The 22,821-nt window shown below is 42.7% G+C and overlaps 1 protein-coding gene across 2 annotated transcripts in view; it reads right to left on the bottom strand.

Annotated features, from left to right (window-relative positions):
- LOC110487591 (tenascin-R) overlaps positions 1-10,448 on the bottom strand; it is a 31,956-nt gene extending 21,508 nt beyond the window's left edge. For both annotated transcript variants that reach the window (XM_090228441.1, XM_090228442.1), the window contains exons 1-4: positions 10,341-10,448; positions 6,972-7,614; positions 5,482-6,477; positions 5,021-5,136 (exon numbers count right to left, since the gene is read on the bottom strand). In XM_090228441.1, the coding sequence (XP_090084567.1) occupies positions 5,021-5,136; positions 5,482-6,477; positions 6,972-7,365 (1,506 nt within the window). In that variant the 5' untranslated portion in view covers positions 7,366-7,614; positions 10,341-10,448. The remainder of the gene's footprint in view (positions 1-5,020; positions 5,137-5,481; positions 6,478-6,971; positions 7,615-10,340) is intronic.
- Positions 10,449-22,821: the final 12,373 nt, after the last annotated feature.

Consider the following 22,821-nt stretch of genomic DNA (forward strand, 5'->3'; position numbering starts at 1 on the left):
CAGTATTTACTGAGGTGACCGTTTGTTAACGCCAAACGTCATTAAGTAGAAACTGCCAAAAATCTCCACTGCTAATTCTTTTGGCAAAGCGTTTGAATATCTGCACATTTACAGCATCTATAAACCATGTTATGTACTCCAATAGTCCACTAATGGGTTTTGCTCAGTGAAAGTCATGTTTTGCCATTTGAAAGCCTTCAAAGGCTTAGTGAAATTAATAACTGAATTGAAATTGAAAAACATAATAATCTGTTTCTGACATGGCCTGAGGATCCCCTGCTGGTAAGTGTTGCGTATGGACTCACCTTTCGTTTGTGTGATGGACCTCTGCTGCTCAGCTGTCAAACTGTGGTGTGCTACTGTTCTCAGGGTCAAACTTTTTGGATTTATTTATTCTGGCATGATTTCCACTCTTTGGTATAGAAAATTAAGGGCTCTATTGAATCCGTATCGTGGAGGTTCAAGGTAACAACATGATTATAATTTCTCTGCAATGTTCCGCCGTTAGCGGAGACTGCATTCACGGTAAACGCAGCACACACTGACATAGCTCTTTCCATGACATAGACTGACTAGGTGAATCTGGGTGAAAGCTATGATCCCTTATTGAGGTCACTTGTTAAATCCCATTCAATCAGAGTAGATGAAGGGGAGGAGACAAAGAAGGATTTTAAAGCCTTGAAACAAATGAGACATGGATTGTGTATGTGTGCCATTCAGAGGGTGGATGGGCAAGACAAAAGAAGTGGCTTTGAGCGGGGTATGGTAGTAGGTACCAGGCGCACTGGTTTGTATCAAGACCTGCAACAGTGCTGAGTTTTTCACGCTCAACAGTTTCCCTTGTGTATGAAGAATGGTCCACCATCAGGCCAACTTGACAACTGTGGGAAGCATTGGAGTCAACATGGACCAGCATCCCTGTGGAACACTTTCGACATCTTGTAGAGTCCATGCCCCACTGAATTGGAAGGTGTATTCGGAAGGTGTTCTTAATGTTTTGTGCATTCTGAAAGTATTCAGACCCTTCAACTTTTTCAAGATTTTATGTTACAGCCTTATTCTAAAATGGATTAAGTTGTTTGTTTTTTCTCATCAATCGACACACAATACACCATAATGAAATATCACATTTACATAAGTATTCAGACCCTTTACTCTGTGCTTTGTTGAAGCACCTTTTGGCAGCGATTACAGCCTCAAGTCTTCTTGAGTATGATGCTATAAGCTCTGTCAGTTTGGATGGAGAGCGTCGCTGCACAGCTATTTTTAGGTCTCTCCAGAGATTTTTGATCGGGTTCAAGTCCGGGCTCTGGCTGGGCCACTCAAGGACATTCAGGGACCTGTCCGGGAAGCCACTCCTGCTTTGTCTTAGTTGTGTGCTTAGGGTAACTGTCCTGTTGGAAGATGAACCTTTGCACCATTCTGAGGTCCTGAGCACTCTGGAGCAGGTTTTCATCAAGGATCTCTCTGTACTTTGCTCCGCTCATCTTTCCCTCGATCCTGCCTAGTCTCCCAGTCCCTGCCGCTGAAAAACATCCCCACAGCATGATGCTGCTACCACCATGCTTCACTGTAGGGATGGTGCCAGGTTATCTCCAGACGTGACGCTTGGCATTCAGGCCAAAGAGTTCAATCTTGGTTTCATCAGACCAGAGAATCTTGTTTCTCATGATCTGAGTCCTTGGGGTGCCTTTTGGCAAAGTCCAAGTGGGCTGTCATGTTCCTTTTACTGAGGAGTGGCTTCTGTCTGTCCATTCTACCATAAAGGCCTGATTGGTGGAGTGCTGCAGAGATGGTTGTCCTTCTGGAATGTTCTCCCATCTCCAAAGAGGAACTCTGGAGCTCTGTCAGAGTGACCATTGGGTTCTTGCTCACCTCCCTGACCAAGGCCCTTCTCCCCCGATTGCTCAGTTTGGTCGGGCAGCCAGCTCTAGGAAGGGTCTTGGTGGTTCCAAACTTCTTCTATTTTTCAGAATGATGGAAGCCACTGTGTTCTTGGACCTTCAATGCTACAGAAATGTTTTGGTTCCCTTCCCCTGATCTGTGCCTTGACACAATCCTGTCTCGGAGCTCTATGAACAATTCCTTAGACGTCATGGCTTGGTTTTTGCTCTGATATGCACTTTCAACTGTGGGACCTTATATAGACAGATGTGTGCCTTTCCAAATCATGTCCAATCAATTGAATTTACAACAGGGGGACTCCAATGCAGCTGTAGAAACATCTCAAGGATGATCAATAGAAACAGGATGCACCTGAGCTCAATTTCTAGTCTCATAGCAAAGGGTCTGAATACTTATGTAAATAAGGTATTTTATTTATTTTTTTACACTATATATTTTTCACTTGGTCATTATAGGGTATTGTGTGTAGATTGATGAGGAAAATGTTTTATTTAATATATTTTAGAATAAGGCTGTAATGTAACAAAATGTGGGAAAAGTCAAGGGGTATGAATACTTTCCAAATGCCCTGTATATGTACATATCTACCTCAATTACCTCGTACCCCTGCACATCGACTCGGTACTGTTAGCCCATGTGTGTATATAGCAAAGTTAACATTACTCATTGTGTATTTATTCCTTGTGTTCTTTTTTTCTATGATTTCTCTTTTTTTCTCTCTGCGTTTTTGGGAAGGCCACACAGGTTAGCATTTCACTGTTAGTCGGCACCTGTTGTTCATGAAGCGTGTGACAAATACATTTGATTTGTTTTGAAGGCAAAGGAGTCCATGTTTTTTTTACCTGGCATGTTTTAATCTACTGTATGTCATCATTGAATTCCCTTGGGCTCTCAGGGAAATGTTAGGCAAACATTTTGGGGATTTGTAATGGAAATAACGCAGCACCATGACTTTTCAACATGACCTTAAATTTGCCCCCAAAACAAGTCTTAAAACCTGGAATGAGAACTGGGCTTCATGCCATGAGACCATTCTCAGCTAATATAGTGAGCTCCAAAAGTATTGGAACAATGACACATTTGTTGTTGTTTTTTTGCTCTGTACTCTGTTTTTTTGCTCTGTACGTTTAGAAATGACATTACTTTTTGTACACAGTCCCCCCATTTTGGGGGAGTTGGGGTGGCAGATAGCCTAATTGTTAGAGCGTTGGACCAGTAACTGTTGCTAGATCGAATTCCTGAGCTGACAAGGTAAAAATCTGTCATTCTGCCCCTGAACAAGGCAGTTAACCCACTGTTCCTAGGCCGATTAATTCAGGACTTTCCACAATCATGGTAGCATCCACATTAATGTAGAAGTTCTTAAAAATATATTCTATTCTTATTTACAATAAAATTGACTCCAAAATGACACACAATACATTATTTACCATTCATTTCTATTGGGCACAAAATCGTCTAAAACACATCCAAAAGAAACAGCAAATGTATCCAACAAGTTCGTAGAGTCACAAGCTTAATGTAATCATTGTGTGCTACGAATTTTAAAAAATCACTTGTGTTTATATTAACTTGTTATGGCTGGGGGCAGTATTGTTTAGCTTGAATTAATAAGGTTCCCAGAGTAATCTGCCTACTACTCAGGCCAAGTTGCTAATATATGCTAATATTAGTTGATTTTGATAGAAAACACTCTGAAGTTTCTAAAACTGTTTGAATGTGAGTGTAACAGAGCTCATATGGCAGGCAAAAACCTGAGAAAAATCCAACCAGGAAGTGGGAAATCTGAGGTTTATAGTTTTTCAACTCATTGCCTATCGAATATACAGTTTCTATGGGGTCATATTGCACTTCCTAAGGCTTCCACTAGATGTCAACAGTCTTTAGAACCTTGTTTGATGCTTATACTGTGAAGGAGGGGGGATTGGGAGCTGAATGAGTCAGAGGTTTGCCAGAGTGGCATGAGCTGAGCACGCGCGCTCACATGAGAGTTAGTTTTTGCCTGGACTTGCCCGCGCGTCGTGAGTTTGGATTGTGTACTAAACGCGCTAACCAAAAGAAGGTATTTGGATGTAAATTATGGACTTTATCGAACAAATCAAACATTTATTGTGGAACTGGGATTCCTGGGAGTGCATTCTGATGAAGATCACCAAAGGTAAGCAAATATTTATAATCCTATTTCTGACTTCTGTTGACTCCACAACATGGCGGATATCTGTATGGCTTGTTTTGTTGTCTGAGCGCTGTACTCAGATTATTGCATGGTGTGCTTTTTCGGTAAAGCTTTTATGAAATCTGACACAGCGGTTGCATTAAGGAGAAGTTTATCTAAAGTTCCATACATAACACTTGTATTCTCATCAACAAGTTTCATATAAATATGAACTTTATCGAACAAAACTTACATGTATTGTGTAACATGAAGTCCTATGAGTGTCATCTGATGAAGATCATCAAAGCTTAGTGATTCATTTTATCTCTATTTCTGCTTTTGAGACACCTCTCTTTGGCTGGAAAAATGGCTGTGTTTTTCTGTGATTAGGTGCAGACCTAACATAATTGTTTGGTGTGCTTTCGTCATAAAGCCTTTTTGAAATCGGACACTGTGGTTGGATTAACAACAAGTTTATCTTTAAAATGGTGTAAAATACTTATGTTTGAGGAATTGTAATTATGAGATTTCTGTTGTTTTGAATTTGGCGCCCTGCACTTTCACTGGCTGTTGCCATATCGATCCCGTTAGCGGGATCTCAGTCTTAAAGTAGTCAAAAGTTTAGTGTGTATATAAGTGAATTTGTCCCAATTCCTTTGATCCCCTAATATCGGGGGACTATGTACAAAAAGTGCTGTCATTTCTAAACGGTTCACGCGATATGGATAACAGCTGACAGTCTGTACTTTAACCTCCCATAGTCATTGTATCATTTCAAATCCAAAGTGCTTGAGAACAGAGCCAAAACCAACAAAACATATGTCACTGCCCCAATAATGTACATCTGTTGTCTAACAGTTATTTCTCAAGTTCAGATTACTTTGTACTTTAGTTAGGACCCAGATTCACAACTCACAACCTCTTAAGAAATTGTGAGTAGGGTGTGTCGGGTGTTGTTACCTGGCTGGCGAAGGTGACGTGGTAGGTGTCATACTGGACTGGAGGTGGTGTCCAGTAGAGGGTAACAGAGGATTCAGTGATGTCCTTGGTGTTGAGCTGGGACACACCAGACATGGCTAGAGACAGGGGAGGGGTTTTGTGCTTAATTCCAGTCATTCAAGCCAGCAATGCCATACAATGTTTCCTTGCATTAGCTAAAGGGATTTACCCTTTTACCCAGCGTCTCAAGCTGCAACACATGGTAGTGGTCCACACACTGTAAGTCCATACAGTACTTGAAAGCATAGCGTGGCAAATATAACAGTATGTGGAATTGGATAGAAGGGAATACTATATTCCACACACTATGATATATTAACACTGCCCTGTGGCTAATACAGTACGCACTCTTTTTCACTGGACAATATAAAAGGCTATTGCAGCCTTGAGAGAGTTTTATAGAGAATATTTGGATGACTCACCGGTGCCACAGTCAGCTCCAGTGAACCCAGCTTCACACTGGCTGCAGTCCGGGGGGGCGAAACCACGGCGACACACACACCTCCCCTTCACGCAGCGCCCTTTGTTGCTGCAGTTATTGGGACAGCCCTTAGCGGCGCAGTCCTGTCCGCTGAAGCCCACTTCACACACGCACTTCCCGTTCACGCACCTTCCCTTGTTGCTGCAGTTATTGGGACATGCTTTGGCGGAACAGTCCGGCCCCGTAAAGCCGCTATCGCAGACACATTGGCCGTTCACACACTTTCCACGGTTGCTGCAGTTGCCAGGGCAGGACTTGGTGGAACAGTCTGGGCCTGTAAAACCGCTATCACACACACACTTACCGTTCACACATTTCCCCCCGTTTTTGCAGTTTCCAGGACATGCCTTGGTGGAGCAGTCTGGCCCTGTGAAACCTGAGTCGCACACACACTGCCCGTTCACACATCGCCCCTTGTTGTTGCAGTTTCCAGGACAGGACTCTGAAGAGCAGTCTGGCCCTGTGAAACCTGGGTCGCACACACACTGCCCGTTCACACATCGCCCCTTGTTGTTGCAGTTTCCAGGACAGGACTCTGAAGAACAGTCTGGCCCCGTGAAACCTGAGTTGCACACACACTGCCCGTTCACACATCGGCCCTTGTTGTTACAGTTTCCAGGACAGGACTCTGAAGAGCAGTCTGGCCCTGTGAAACCTGGGTCGCACACACACTGCCCGTTCACACATCGACCCTTGTTGTTACAGTTTCCAGGACAGGACTCTGAAGAGCAGTCTGGCCCTGTGAAACCTGGGTCGCACACACACTGGCCGCTCACACACTTCCCCTTGTCATTGCAGTTGCCGGGGCAGTCAGACAAACTGCAGTCGGGCCCACTGAACCCTGGGAAGCAGACACACTTGCCATCTTCACAGCGTCCCTGGTCACTGCACTCATTAGGACACTCGTCTCCCTCCGGCTTGATGTAGCACTCTGCACCTAGAGAGGTGGTTCGGACAGACGCAGAGTAAAGCGGTAAGACACTACAGCGTATTGATATTTTGAACTGATTAGTGGATACACTATCGGTGCTGCCGCTGAAAGTGTTCCGCATTGAGAGAAGGGTGGAGAGCTAGATAAGGAGGATTGTCTGAGATCACATTGGGCAGCAAGTTAGAGCTGGACCTTGTCCTATACTTGCTTTGATTGGTTGAGCCTGTTATCAGAGTCCTCATTACTCAGGTTAGTTAGATCATATGTGCATGGCGGTAGTCTGCCAGTTCAAAATGTGATCATTATTGAGGTAAGTGATTGAAAGTTTGTTATATTCACGTGAGAGTTGTGTGTGTGTGCAACCTGCGTATGTGTGTGTGCTCAAATGAGAAAAAGTTGGGTGATTCAGTGAGATGGGAGGAGCTATGAGGTGATGCCGTGTGATGGTCAAAACCAGACCCAGTTGATCAGTGAGTAACCTGGCAGCAGTACTACTGTACCTTTACTCTGCTGGGACGTGCAGCAGCCCCCCTCTGGGCCTCCACACTTCTCCCTCAATGATGACACCTCCTTCTCCAGCCTCTCCAGACGGTCTCGCAGGGCAGCAAACTCGGCCTCGCACCCGCCTGCGCATGACCCCGGAACCAGTCGGATCCGATGGGTAAGGACTAGAGCAGAACCAGGCTCAAGGTCCAGTTCCTTGCCCTGGGTCTGACTGGAGTCCCCCTGAACACACGCCTCAGAGATCACTACTTTGATTGGCTGCCCGCCACCCCCTGGCTTTGTGTCCCTGGGTGCCCTTTGACCCCCAGGCTGCAGGCCCTGGGAACCTGATGGGGTCAGGAGGGCAGGGCAGGTGAGGAGCAGGATGAGGAAGGATGGGACAAGAGGCATTTTTGGCTGGAAGCTGCCTTCAGGTGGAGGGGGAGGGCAATTGTCTTTGTTGGTTGATGAGAAACTGAGAGTAGATCACTTCAAAAAATGACAGTTTTCCAGGAAAGGCCCGGGGCAGACGGATTAACTCTCTGCTGTGGCGGTGCCTACAGGTCAAGGGGTTTTCTCATCAAGAGGTTGTCTTATTCATGGGAATCTGTAGAACCGTTGCCTCAAAGTGGAGGATATTCAAAGACTCAAAGAATTTCCCTAGGAAACAAGACAGTTAAGAATAAACATTCCCCTGAATTTATGTAAGAACAACAACTATCACAGTGGCTATAATGAGCTGGAATATAATTGTAGTTGTTTATGGCCCTGTCAAAACATGTTTGTCTTGAAGACTAATTCAATATACTCTGCGACCAGCGTTCCTATTTTCCTACAGCAACGTGGTTGTGGCACGTGTCGAACCACGGACTGGTTCTGAACAGTTTGCCATTCACTAACAGCCCATTATAAGGATGGGATTCATCCCAAGGCCCAGTTGGTGTGTGTTAGGCTTGTGTTTGGACAATGTACAGCCATGCACGATAATGTGGTTTACCGGTGGGACCCAATAAGGTCACTATCCTCATTAAAGTAGGGGGTTTGGATGCAATGGTCTGAACTGGAACCAGAGTCTCAATCCGTGCCACTTAGGCCAGAGGCAGTGTACCCACAATCCCTCCCTCTCTCACCTGACTGAACCCTAACCAGCCTATCCTCAGTCCTCTCAGTAATGGCATTTTTCATACCTTCTGTGTATCACAATAAGGAAAGCCATGGCTGCCCTATCACCAGCCTAATGCCTCGACCTACTATATGTCCAGTAACCTGTACTATGTATTTTCTAAATTAACCAGGTTGTCACAACCTACCTAAATTCCCCAGAATTGATAAGCACAAAAGTGGATCCTGTTCAAATTATCTATGTGCACAAACAGTACAGCCCAAGTAACATTCCTCTCAATGCATAAACCAGGCCCTGCCTTTCTCAACCTGGAAATGCAGGACCATTCAAGAGCAGCATAACGTCATAGCACCTAGAGAGTTGAGTGAGGGATAAAGATAAATATATAGAGACAAAAAAATGAGGGGGTGAAATGGTAGTTAAGGAGAACAGGAAACAAAGTAGCAGCGGGAAACGACAACAGGTTATTCCATTTTCGGCAGCCTGCAAAAACCTCATAAATCGAGGCCCTCGGAGGGCAAGTATCTTGTCAGCATGAGGAGACTCACAGACACTCATCACTCAGGGATAGATTCACTCAGTCCCTCAGAGCTACACTGCCTCCAATCCCGCGAGGCTATGAATCTCAGGGTTTACAATCGTATAATATCTTTGGCACGGGAATACCAAAACTTCACAACAGCCTTACTCACGGTCACAACATATGGCTAACATCACAGAAGGAGGGAGGAAGGAAGGTAGGAAGAGGAGGATTAGGCAGAGGAAAAAACACTGAAGTGCACCTAGGTTCTACAGTGATGGTTGCTACTGCGCTAGTTGATTAAACTCAACTCCATGGTGAAGGAAGTTCTGATGAACTCCACCAACGGAGTTGAGCAGAGACCAGGCTTTGTGGAATTCAGCTCCGACTACATCGGCCCAAGGTCAATACTTCAAAACATTTCATTTATGAAACGCTTACCTTGTATCTGTGTTTGTCCTCTGTAGTTTTGTGCCTTTCTTTGTTTGCTGAAATCCATACTTTTTCAATAAACGTTCATCAAATACAACCACAGACTGTTTGCTTGTTTCTGTTTCTCGGAGATGGCAACTCAGCGCAAATGCCAAGATCTCCAAATACCCATTGTCCAATTAAATCACACAATCTAGGCCTAAATCATCTGAGATTGAATTGGCACATGCACATTCACACTGAGTTGCCATCTTCGAGAAACAGAAACGAGCAAACAGTCTGTGGTTGTATTTGATGAACGTTTATTGAAAAAGTATGGATTTCAGCAAACAAAGAAAGGCACAAAACTACAGAGGACAAACAGGTACAAGGTAAGCATTTCATCATTTTCAGAATTTGACGGTGGCGAATCGATGTAGCCGGAGGTGAATTCCATAATGCCTCGTCACTGCTCAACTCCATTGGTGGAGTTCATCAGAAATTTCCTTCACTATGGAGTTGAATTTAGTCAGCTACTACTGCGCCTACTGCCATCTCTCTGAGTGATAGGTAGAATGGTGATTTTAACAGTGAAGCTGCTGTTTCCAATTCTCTGGGATTTCCATCCTGGTCTGAAACTCAGTAGTAGACTCAAAATCCTGACATCAGCCAACAGTTTCCTTATTAATACCTGTCACAGCTGGTAATAACACTATAGTCACAAAATAAAGCAATATATTTTATAGGACTTCTGTCTGCAGAAATCTGTGTCAAATGCACTGTCAAGTGTTTTCCAGTTGCTTTGCGTCCTTTTTGGGATTTTGCACCATCTTCCCACAACCCACCTCCCTCCCCTCTCCAGCTCTCTCACATTCAAGCACACTCATACACACATTAAAATGTACAATGAAATATATATTTTTTAAATGCCTGTCAATACACCAGGGTATTGTATTGGTTTTGGATTGTATAATGGATGGGGATTGCATTATTTTGTATATTGGCACTAGTCCCGCACAATCTTCCATTGATGTCTACATAGAAACTGTGAAATTCAGTACATATATATAAAATGTTTACAGGCCAAGGTCATTTGGATTCTATCCTACCTATAACATATTTACAACCATTATTCAGTACTTACACGAATATGCATCGCTTACAACTGTACAAATCTACATATAGGGTGATCAGATAATAATGTACTCTGCTCTACTTTTTATTAATTTAACTCATTATTTATGGATTTATTCTTATTGATAGGCATTTATTGTCAATATTAATTATAGAATTAAAGAACTGGCAATGAAAATACAAATGCATAAGGCTTACCTGGATAGACTGTACCCTTTTCCCTGACCAATGTCTGTCAGTCAGTCAGTCCAAAGCTCCCTCTCCCTGCTCTTGGAAAGCTCTGATTTGACTGACCAAGAGAAAGGGAGGGGGGATAGGAGAGTGGGAGAGAGAAGGAAAGAGAGAGAGAGAGAGAGAGAGAGAGAGGAGGAGAGCAAGTAACATTTTCTCATACCTCAAGAATTTTCCCTCTCTCTCTTTCTCTCTTCTACCTCTTTTTCTCTGATGTAATTCTATGTGCTTTACGGGTCCCTTTTGGGCGGTGGATTTCGATGGAAAACATCTGAATTGTTTGATGTTTTGAACGACTGGGACCAATCCTCAATATCGTTTGAACTCGTCTTTGTCCTCTCCTTAGACACTTCATGAGATGTTAGTGACACGTTCCTCATTATCTTCCCTTTGTCCTCTCCTTAGACACTTTATGAGATGTTAGTGAGACGTTCCTCATTATCTTCCCTTTGTCCTTTTTTTGACAGTTGACAAAACATACAGTTACATATCAGTCATATTTGTTTCTTCAGACACCACATTTGCACGTAGGGCTTGTGAGTGCATATTTTTCTCAGACTTTTGCAATATGCATCGTCGCTGTATTCCCCGTACCCTGTATGGCCGTAATAAAAACAGTCGTAATATATTACATTTGTGCTGTGGATGAAATGCGGTTTTAGGCTTTTGGGGTATTGAGGGATTCTGGGAAGTGAAAATATGGAATTGTCTGATATCTGTTGTGAGAAAAGGGAAGCCATCTCTAACTTGATGTATTTTATAGATGCATTGTTAAATGAATGAAAAGCTCACGGTAAAGTCAAGTCAGATGGCATTTACAGATAGCACCATGAAGCGTCTATCTACCAACCCATAGCACATCCCCAACTTCCTTCTGTTATTCTCATAGTAAGCACTCTCGTCTTACAAAAGTATCTCACCCTAGCTGGGCTAGTATCCAGCCCTACCCTCGCATAGTAGACTACCCTCTTTTCCAACTCCGAAACCATTGAAACGCATCTTTAGTCCCACAATAGGCCTTACCGCCGCACTCACTTCTGTCATCATGAAGTGCTTTGAGAGGCAAGTTAAGGATCAGATCAACTCTACTTTACCTGGCAAACTAGACCCACTTCAATTTGCTTACCGCCCCAATAGATCTACAGATGATGCAATCGCACTGCACACTGCCCTATCCCAAGAGGAATACCTATGTAAGAATGCTGTTCATTGACTATAGGTCAGTGTTCAATGCCATAGTACCCACCAAGCTCATCATTAAGCTCAGGGCCCTGGGTCTGAACCCCGCCCTGTGCAACTGGGTCCTGGACTTCCTGACGGGCTGCCCCCAGGTGGTGAAGGTAGGAAACAACACAACCACTTCGCTAATCATCAACACAGGGGCCCCACAAGGGTGCGTGCTCAGCCCCCTCCTGTACTCCCTGTTCATGGCCACGCACGTCTCCAAATCAATCATCAAGTTTGCAGATGACACAACAGTGGTAGGCCTGATTACCAACAATGATGAGACCGCCTACAGGGAGGAGGTGAGGGCCCTGGTGGAGTGGTGCCAGGAAAATAACCCTCCCTCAACATCAACAAAACAAAGGAGCTGATCGTGGACTTCAGGAAACAGCAGCGGGAGCACCCCCCTATCCACATCGATGGGACCACAATGGAGAAGGCGGAAAGCTTCAAGTTCCTCAGCGTACACATCACTGACGATCTGAAATGACCCGGCCACACAGACAGTGTGGTGAAGAAGGCGCAACAGGCTGAAGGAATTTGGCTTGGCCCCTAAGACCCTCACAAACTTTTACAGATGCAAAATTGAGAGAATCCTGTTAGACTGTATGCCTGGTATGGTAACTGCCCTGCCCACAACCGCAGGGCTCTCCAGAGGGTGGCGTGGTCTGCCCAACGCATCACCGGGGGCACACTGCCTGCCTTTAAGAACACCTACAGCACCCGAAGTCACAGGAAGGACATCAACCACCCGAGCCACTACTTGTTCACCCCGCAATCATCCAGAAGGCGAGGTCAGTACTCTTTAATAAATGGAATACTAGTCACTTTAATAATGCCACTTTAATAATGTTTACATATCTCGCATTACTTATCTCATATGTATATACTGTATACAGTAAACTACACTATATATTCTATACTATCTATTGCATCTTAGCCGCTCTGTTACTTCTCATCCATATATTTATATTATTCTTATCCCATTCCTTTACTCAATTGTGTGTATTAGGTTTTGTTAGATATTCGTTTTTGTTGTGGAATTGTTAGATATTACCTGTTAGATACTGCTGCACTGTCGGATCTAGAAGCATAAGCATTTCGCTACACTCACACATGGTTAGCAGACATTATTGTATGTGACCAATACCATTTGATTTGATTTGAGCACAGGTGCATCAAAGCTGGGACAGAGAGACTGGAAAACAGCTTCTATCTCAAGGCCATCAGACTGTTAAATAGTAATCACAAGCTGGCTACCATATGGATACTCAACCCAGCACCTTAGAGGCTGCTGCCCTATATACATAGACATGGAATCTGGGCACTTTAATAATGTTTACATACTACTTTACTTTACTCATCTCATATGTATATACTGTATTCTTTTCTACTGTATTTTAGTCAATGCCACTCCAACATTGCTTGTCCTAATATTGATATATTTTTAATTCCATTCTTATACTTTTATTTTTGTGTTTTGTTGTGAATTGTTAGATGCTACTGCGCTGTTGGAGCTAGGAACACAAGCGTTTCACTACACCCACAATAACATCTGCTAAATATGTGTATGTGACCAATCAAATTTGATTTGACAATAGTGCAATTCTTCATCCATCCATTCATCATTGTCCTCCATACTTTCCCACCTGCAGTATCATCCACATTCTCACCCCAAAGTAGCTTCTAGTTTTTACAGATGCCGTTTTTCTCGCTTGTTGTTACCACTCCCATGTGATAAATGTTCCCTTGCTATCTGAGTAGCCTACAATTGAAGATCTCCATTGGCAAGATATTCTGTTGTGGTTAAAACCATCTACCAGGGTAGGGGTCATTCCTTTTTAACATTTTTGATTTGTAGCAATCAATTGAATTGAATTAGACATTTATTTGAGTGTTTGTCTCTTTCCCAACCTTCCTCCTCCTGCTACCCGCCTGGCCCACCCTCCCCGCCTCGCCTGACCCCATCAAGTTCACAGAGACTGAAGACTGGGGTCGAAGGGCACCCTGGGACACAAAACCAGAGAGGAAGAGGCAAAGCAAGAGGGTTTACTCCACCCAAAATCTGCTCATGAAAACAAGTGGAGTTCAATGAGAGCTTAGAATGTGGTCAACGAAAAAATGTCATTGCTAATTTGCTATATGAGGCTTATTTGAACAAATAGAAGTTTTGTAATGGTTAGGTTGTTATGAATGCACGGATATAAGTGGAAGCATGTGGCATTTCGGGTACTTAGAAAAAAACGACTTTATATCGGAGATGTGACTGTTGTTCACACGCTTATCTGCCCTCTCATTGGCTAGAATAGTCCCACCTGATCTGACCTCCTCCCGCCTGCCTTCCATCTTTGAGGACATGTATTTCCATTGTTAGAGCGGTCACTCGTCTATATAATCAATCATCTTTGACAACACCAGAGGGTGCCAGGCAGCCAATCAAAGTGGTTATGTCAGAGGTGTGTTCCAGTGGAACCCGTGGTGTTTCACCTCAATTTATGGTTGAGTTTAGGATGGAATGGACATTTAATTTAAATGTAATTTGGGCGTCCCACTCAGGTACAGGAGTCTAATTTGAGTCAATTGATATACTTTATGCAAGTATAGAACAGCTGATGGAAAAGCTCAACTTTGCAGGTGACATTTCTGTTTAATGATGATACATTACAGCTCAATAGATAAGGCAAGAGATGAGGAATGAAGTGCTGATAGTGAATTGACAATGTTTGGGGAAAAAACAACTTGTTGCCAGTGTGTTAGCATGTGACAAAAGCAAGAGCTACTGTAGCACAGCTAAATTGTGTTTGTTGTGACCTGTTCAACATTTCCTTAACAAAACACGTTTCTCAATTTGTCATCTATTCACCTTGTTCCATCATTTAGAAAAGAAAGTATTGTGGACATAGGCATAAACATATCTTCCCCTCAATATCATCATACAGTCTTTTTGTTGTTATCCTAATGATCAATATTATGCAATACCACCACTCATGATCATTATCAACATGATCATCCTCTGACAGTCATCCTTCACTTTCTAATTGGTCTCTGATGAATGACACCCATGTTTCTCATTTTCCATCTGGATACATTATACAGTATCATTCATGGGCTGCGTTTACGCAGACAGCCCAATTCTGATATTTTTTTCCACTAATTGGTCATTTGACCAATCGCATCAGATCTTTTCACATTTTCAGAGCTGATCTGATTGGTCAAACTGTATTACTGAAAAATGTGTTTAAAAAAAAATCTAAACTGGACTGCCTGTCTAAACGCAGCCATGGTGGTCAGACCTTTCTTTCGTCTACATGGTCAGGCCTCTTCATCTTTCATCTGCTTTTCAATTGTTTCACTTCAGATCCCTTACCTCACATAATTCACCATCCTCTGTCATTTGAAGACCTTTTCAAATGCACAGGCATCAGTCTGATCCAAGGCACACAGTGCCCTTTGTTCACAAGCTTATAACAGGCATACTGTGTCAAGTGTACCAGAAGAGTTACAGATGTTCCTTTGATATTCATGTCAGTTTTCTGGGGTCACCATGGCAACACTTTCACCAGCCATGTTTGTACATCGATAATGGGGACAAAGAGTGACAAGTAGTCACAAAAACACAATTTACATGGCACTAAGTCTATTTTGGTTCATAGTGTGCATATTCATTCCATTGGATCAAACTCAGTATGTGTCGAATTGGCACCTTTTAGTCCATGGATTATAAGTACTGAAGATGTTTACAGGCCACTGCATATTTGGCGTGGGATAGAAGTTTGAGTCGTTTCAGGCCTAGTGATACAGGCTTAAGGGCAATTCAGTTTATTATTGAGCTCAAACGGATGGTTGGTCCTCAACACTTCTTTATGGTCACTATCAATGACAAGACTGGATCTTTGAAATGTGTGAAAAAAGGAAACACGTGGCTTTTTAAAAACCCCCCATGCAGTCATTCTAATGGCATTTTCAAATCATCACTGTATGTGTAATAAATCAATATATGTTTGCTGTGATCTAGTGTGCTCTCCTACTCTCGCCATTCTGCCCACTCCTATTCAAAAATAATTTGTATTTTCTAATAGTTAGAAAACTTTTACTCTTAATATGCATTTTGATGACATATCTATTTCATTTCTGAATGTATGGTATTGTTTACTAGGTGTTGACCAATGAACATTGACTATTAACTATTCTGTAACCATTCCCTCTTCAATCAGGTTTGATTGGAAAATGCTTTGCTGAAAAAAAGACTATCTTTGTTCTCCCTGACGAAGGCCATGCGGCCGAAACTCATTGGAGTATTAAAATCTGTTCCATTGAACATGCCATACAAATAAAGGCATTTTAATAAATTATATAAAGAGTGCCTTGGTCCTCCTTTCTTTTAACAAAGAGCACCTTCTATCTACAAAGACCCACTATTGCATCCTTGGAGCATTTCCCTTCATTCTTTTTTCTAAATCAATGTATCAAATCAAATTGTATTTGTCACATGCACCGAATACAACAGGAGTAGTAGACCTTACAGTGAAATGCTTACTTACAAGCCCTTAACCAACAATGCTGTTTTTAAAAAAATACCTAAAAAAAAAGAAGAAATAAAGTAACAACTAATTAAAGAGCAGCAGTAAAATAACAATAGCGAGGCTATATACAGGGGGTATCGGTACAGAGTCGATGTGCGGAGGGCACCGGTTAGTCGAGGTAATTGAGGTAATATATACATGTGGGTAGAGTTATGAAAGTGACTATGCATAGATATTAAACAGAGAGTAGCAGCAGCGTAAAAGAGGGGTCTGGTTAGCAATTTGATTAAATGTTCAGGAGTCTGATGGCTTGGGGGTAGAAGCTGTTTAGAAGCCTCTTGGACCTAGACTTGGCACTCCGATACCGCTTGTTGTGTGGTAGCAGAGGGAATAGTCTGCTAAGTCTGACAATTTTTCCTCTGACACCGCCTGGTATAGAGGTCCTGGATGACAGAAAGCTTGGCCCCAGTGATGTACTGGGCCGTACGCACTAACCTCTGTAGTGCCTTGCAGTCGGAGGCCGAGCAGTTGCCATACCAGGCAGTGATGCAACCAGGATGCTCTCGATGGTGCAGTTGTAAAACCTTTTGAGGATCTGAGGACCCATGCCAAATATTTTCAGTCTCCTGAGGGGGAATAGGTTTTGTCGTGCCCTCTTCATGACTGTCTTGGTGTGCTTGGACCATGTTAGTTTTTTGGTGATGTGAACACCATAGAACTTGAAGCTCTCAACCTGCTCCATTACAGCCGCGTCGATGAGAATGGGGGCGTGCTCGGTCCTCCTTTTCCTGTAGTCCACAATTATCTCCTTTGTCTTGATCACGTTGAGGGAGAGGTTGTTGTCCTGGCACCACACGGCCAGGTCTCTGACCTCTTCCCTATATGCTGTCTTGTTGTTGTTGGTGATCAGGCATACCACTGTTATGTCATCGGCACAGGTGTTCCTTTTGGACGTACTTCCAAATTCTCTAAAATGAAGTTGGAGAATTATGATAGAGAAATTGACATTCAATTCTTTGACAACAGCTCTGGTGGACATTCCTGCAGTCAACATGCTAATTGCAATCGCTCCATCAAAGCTTGTTTACTTAATGAAAATAACTCCAAAATATATATTTAGTCATTTATTTCCCTGAGCTTCCTTTGGCCCTTTAAATGCTCAGTCTGACCGTGTGGACATTAGGACACAAATTTGAAGATATTTACAAACACAGCCCTGATTGGTTGTTAGGATGGTCTAGAGCCCACTCCCTTACCCAGATGAACAGTCATTGGTCTATTATAATCCGATCACATTGTGATGATGTGGGAATTATCATTTAAAAAAGAAAAGGAAAATCACATTTTATAACTGCACCTTTAATTGTATCATTCATTTTCTTCTCAATGATTTGACCTACAAATGGCCAGCTGTGCGGCTTAGTGAAGGGACACAGGAATACATTCTGGTTCAGCTCAACTCTACTACTAACTGAAGTATACTGAACAAAAATATAAACACAACATGTAAAATGTTGGTCCCATGTGTCATGAGCTGAAAGAAAAGATTCCAGAAAGGTTCCCATGTGCAAAAAAAGCTTACTTCCCTCAAATGTTTTGCACAAACGTGTTTACATCTCTGTTAGTGAGCATTTCTCCTTTGCCAAATGAATCCATCCACCTGACAGGTTTGGCATATCAAGAAGCTGATTAAACAGCAAATCTTTGAAACTGTTGCATGTTGCGTTCAGATTCTTGTTCAGTGTAGTTTCCTCAACAGACTACCGTCACAAGCTGAAATCGTCCAGTTCAAGAGCCAGGGATCGGAGGAAGGAAGGAGAGGTGCTCCTGATGTTTTCCAGCAATGCCCAGAGATCCGCTTAGTGCTGCTCATAGTCAAAACAGGTCAGCTAATACACCACTAATGCACAGATGTAGTCCTCTTAAGTATTTTCAGCAGCCAAGCGTATTTTCTTTTCTTTTTCACCCTCACTACCAGTCTGTTTCCTGTATTTTCAAAACATGTTTCCCTCCAGGCTATTTCCCCAGGGTCCTGTTAAAAAAACCAAACCCTGCATGTTTTTACTTCGTCACAGAGAAGCAAAATTTAGGAGATGAGGGGTGGGGTGGGGGGAATCTGTTACGCTCGTTTCATGTTCAGCTGTCCAGGCCAGCTTTTGATGAATGTACCGTATGTGTGAGCACCATTGGCGAGGGCAATCAATCAAGTGAAACGATTCAAACACATTGTAAACAGCCCCTCTGTTTAGACTCGAAGGGTTGGACCGTAAGACAAGGCGGCCGTGGTGCATGTCAAGAGGGACTTAGGTTACTCACACTAATCGGGTGCATATCTTTTGAAGTTTTCAGCATGGCTTGTTGTGGGCAATGTGTCATTGAATGTTTTTGCTGTGGTTGACCACAGGGTGTGTCAATCGACTGCAGGTAAGGCACTGAAGACAGTATGCTCAGGAGGTTTGAGAAATCCTGAATCTCTGTGTCCTGGCTAGCCTGTATGAATGTGTCTGGCTGAGCTGTACAGTGCATCCTGTTAATTTATCAGTGGTTGTCCGTCAACCGCTGCGTTCATGTCTATCACGTCAATGACATCTGCATCTAGCATTGTGCTCTTTATTCATAGTATTTTTGTTTACATATTTTTTTTTATTTCACCTTTAATTAACCAGGTAGGCTAGTTGAGAACAAGTTCTCATTTGCAACTGCAACCTGGCCAAGATAAAGCAAAGCAGTGTGACACAGACAACAACACAGAGTTACACATGGAGGAGTAAACAATAAACAAGCCAATAACACAATAAACAAGTCAATGACACAGTAGAAAAAAATTAAGTATTATATACAGTGTGTGCAAAAGGCATGAGGAGGTAGGCAGTAAATAGGCCATATGAGCGAATGATTACAATTTAGCAGATTAACACTGGAGTGATAAATGAGCAGATGATGATGTGCAAGTAGAGATACTGGTGTGCAAAAGAGCAGAAAAGTAAATCAAATAAAAACAGTATGGGGATGAGGTAGGTAGATTGGATGGGCTATTTACAGATGGACTATGTACAGCTGCAGTGATCGGTTAGCTGCTCAGATAGTTGATGTTTAAAGTTGGTTGAGGGAAATAAAAGTCTCCAACTTCAACTACCGTATTACTCCAAATAATCAGAGCATCTGTAATTGAACAGTTTCACAATTGGACCATGTGCTACGCTATCTGCATCCTTCCATTGCATACCCCTCGTGAATTTACAGTGAGTCTACCATGGACGGTGTACGGTTAGAGATTTAGAAATGAACGTCATGAAAAACATGGTCTTTTTTTGACATTAGCACAGATAAACTTACTGATCCTAGATCAGTGTCTCACTTCCATTCATCAGAATAGAGCTTGTGGCCTGAAAGCTTGTGGCCTTAAAGCTCGTAGCCTAGTGTAACTGAAAGTCGACTCTGTGGCTGACTCTGAGTGGGGCGGCAGTCCTAGACGTCTTGGGGGTGTCATAGATGTGCCTCTGTGACGTTGTTCACCTATGGCAGTGAGTCTCAGGCCACATGAAACTGCCACTTCCACCCGTCCCGCAAAACCACATCACAGAGCCTCCAGGTCAATGGTAAGTTAAGCTCACTCTGTATTCACAGTTTTCCATGCTAATACATACAGGAGGAGCATGATGCCATTAGCATGATGCCCCATCAATGATTGGCAGGCACATTAACGACATACATATTTATGCAATGGACATTGGGCCACACATACTGTACAGTCGTGGCCAAAAGTTTTGAGAATGACATAAATATTAATTTTCACAAAGTTTGCTGCTTCAGTGTCTTTAGATATGTACTATGTTATTTACGGTGTACTATGGAATACTGAAGTATATACAAGCATTTCATAAGTGTCAACGGCTTTTATTGACAATTACATGAAGTTGATGCAAAGAGTCAATATTTGCAGTGTTGACCCTTCTTTTTCAAGACCTCTGCAATCCGCCCTGGCATGCTTTACTGTTGGCACGACACAGGACTGATGGTAGCGCTCACCTTGTCTTCTCTCCGGTTCCCCCAAACAATAGGTAAAGGTGACTTTTTTTCCCTTCAGAAATCACTCAAATGTGAGGTGAACATGAAGGGAAGGTAATAACGACGGGTATATCAGGCTCTACGAGTTTACCCATAGTTCAAAATGCATTATCACATGTCATTTAAGGAATTTATAGTTGCAAGTTTCATATTCAGAAAGTTTACTGGTCCCATCTGTTGAAGTATTCTCAGCACGTATCGCATAATGGCCATCCATGCTGTTTTCTGGATTGGGGTCTCATGTAAATAACAAGTGACTGGATGCCTTACGTCACAGAGGATTATATTTTTATACGTGTGTTACTTTTCTGTTTCACTGTACTATCAGGACTTGGCTGTCTGGTTTTGAGCCCACGTGAAACCCTTAATAGTAGGACTCCTTTACCAGGCAAGCGCTCTACGCGCGCTCTACTCGCTCTCTACGCGCTCTCTACTCGCTCTCTACGCGCTCTCTACTCACGGGCCGTAATATTGCTGATTGACACAATGGCGGGTCAGTCCATTGACTTCATGGCCCACTGGACGATAGAGACCTCACTGGTCTCTGAAGCCGAGTCGAAATACTAGAGCTGGTCGTTTGGTACTTGTAGCACCACTTTGTGTTTGCATTACTGGACACTCATTGTAGCACCCCTTTTCTGAAAGAAATGGGCTCCCACCTATGCAAGCACTAACAAAACATCCACATATCCGTCCACACGTGCCATACAGACGTGACCTGCCTGCCCTCTGTGATCCGATGTACCCAGGCTCTTTTCAGGGGTCAGAGCTTACTGGCCACACATAGAGATGGAAGCGCCATCCGCTGTGTCCCGACTCAGACTTTCCACTGGCGCAATCCAAACTTGCACCGCTCCAGGTAGGTAAACGGAATGTGAGTGCACATACACAAACACGCCGCACACACATCCTGAAGCTTCAAGCAGCTGTGACGTGAGAGTCAATCGTAGAGCTTTGTGACTTCAAGTCACCATGAATTCTGATTGTTGTTCACAAATGGAGGATTTGCCTTGAATTATATGATTGGCTGCTGCACACGTAATACACTGTTGGATACAGAAACAGATGCACACAAGAAGTGCTGTATACATTTTACGGGGCAATCGGGATGCTCCCTTCTATGGAAATCCAAACTGAACAGTGAATCCCATATGTTACACTAAGAGGGGGTTTGGTAGGAAAATTCTGTTTTGTCCATCTTCAGAAGTCAGAGCAGGGACTGGAAGAACATCAAGAAACTGAGACAGCTATCACTCCTCAGAGAGGGAAAGAGAGAAAGAGAGAGAGAGAGACATGGAGGCAGACTACAAGACAAGCCACTATCTCTCTCATTCAGAGTTTTTTTAATTGGCACAGGGTGCTCTTTCTCCTATGAAAGCCTGGAGGACAGGGAACATGGAGCAGGAAAACATGGTCCTTTTACAAATAGAAGTGAGTCTTGAGACATTCACACTGTGGTGGGGTTACAACATCTCTATATTTAAGTCATAATCCGTGATTTTACAGATGTAGGATCTTAATTTGAGCCAGATTGCTACAGCAGGACATGTGAATTATTATGTGGATTATAATGAATGGAAAGTTTTTGTAAGTGTTGATAAAGAAAACGGCAAATCAAGTCAACAAAATGTATGTAGAAATGACCAACTTTAGAAGCTTTTTTTAAACATGAAATACACTACAACTTTGCATTTCCTGCTGTGCAGTAAAATTCTCAGCAACAAAAGAGGGAAGAAACCAAGATCCTACATCTGTAAGAGAAAGAGCAGACAGTCTGAAAGGGGCCTAGCTCTTATACCAAGGCTACTCACTGATTTTTAGAATGGTGTCAAGTGTGTTAAGTTCCCCTCTGACTGAATCCTTTTTTACCAGTGATTTGTTTGCCATCATGTTCAACAGAACTGGAGACTATGAAGTAACTACTGGATTTACTGGATTTTTGCATTAATGTTCAACAGAACTAGAGACTGTGAGGTAACTACTGGATTTGCTGGATTTTAGTCAGGATAGAGGCTTTGCCAGTTCTACTGAATATCCTTTTCAAACATTTCTATTAGATACTATAATACCTTGCTTCAGATGTAGGACCTTAATTGGAGCCAGTTTGCTACAGCAGGAAAATAATCCTGCAATCCTGTAGGCCGTCATTGTAAATAAGAATTTGCTCTTAAATGACTTGCCTAGTTAAATCAAATTTAAAAAATATATTATTTTGATTATAATTAACTGACATTTTTGTAAGGATTGATACATTTTTCGTAGGGGAAAATCAAGTCAAATTTCAAAGTGGAAATTACAAACTTCTGAAGCCTTTGTAAACCTCAAATACACTACAAGTGTTACATTTCCTGCATTGCAGGAAAGTTCTCCTGTAACAGGGTGATCAAATTAAGATCCTGCATCTGTATCTGCTTCGCTAACCGGACACTAATATTGGTGTAGAAACCACATTATTAAGGCACCTATTCTATGACCTCACTGTAGGGATAGGGTTCGGATTTATGATTCAAATCCATGTCTTTGCCTAATAAGCTCAAGATCTCTGGTAATTTCTCTCGTCTCTCCAAGCCACCCTGGAATTTGCAACTGGTCTAGCTCAGAGCATGGATTTGTCAGTGGACTGGCTCTTGAGG

This window comes from Oncorhynchus mykiss, chromosome 30 (genome assembly GCF_057628025.1).
Source record: "Oncorhynchus mykiss isolate SJ-2025 chromosome 30, ASM5762802v1, whole genome shotgun sequence".
Lineage (NCBI taxonomy): Eukaryota > Metazoa > Chordata > Actinopteri > Salmoniformes > Salmonidae > Oncorhynchus > Oncorhynchus mykiss.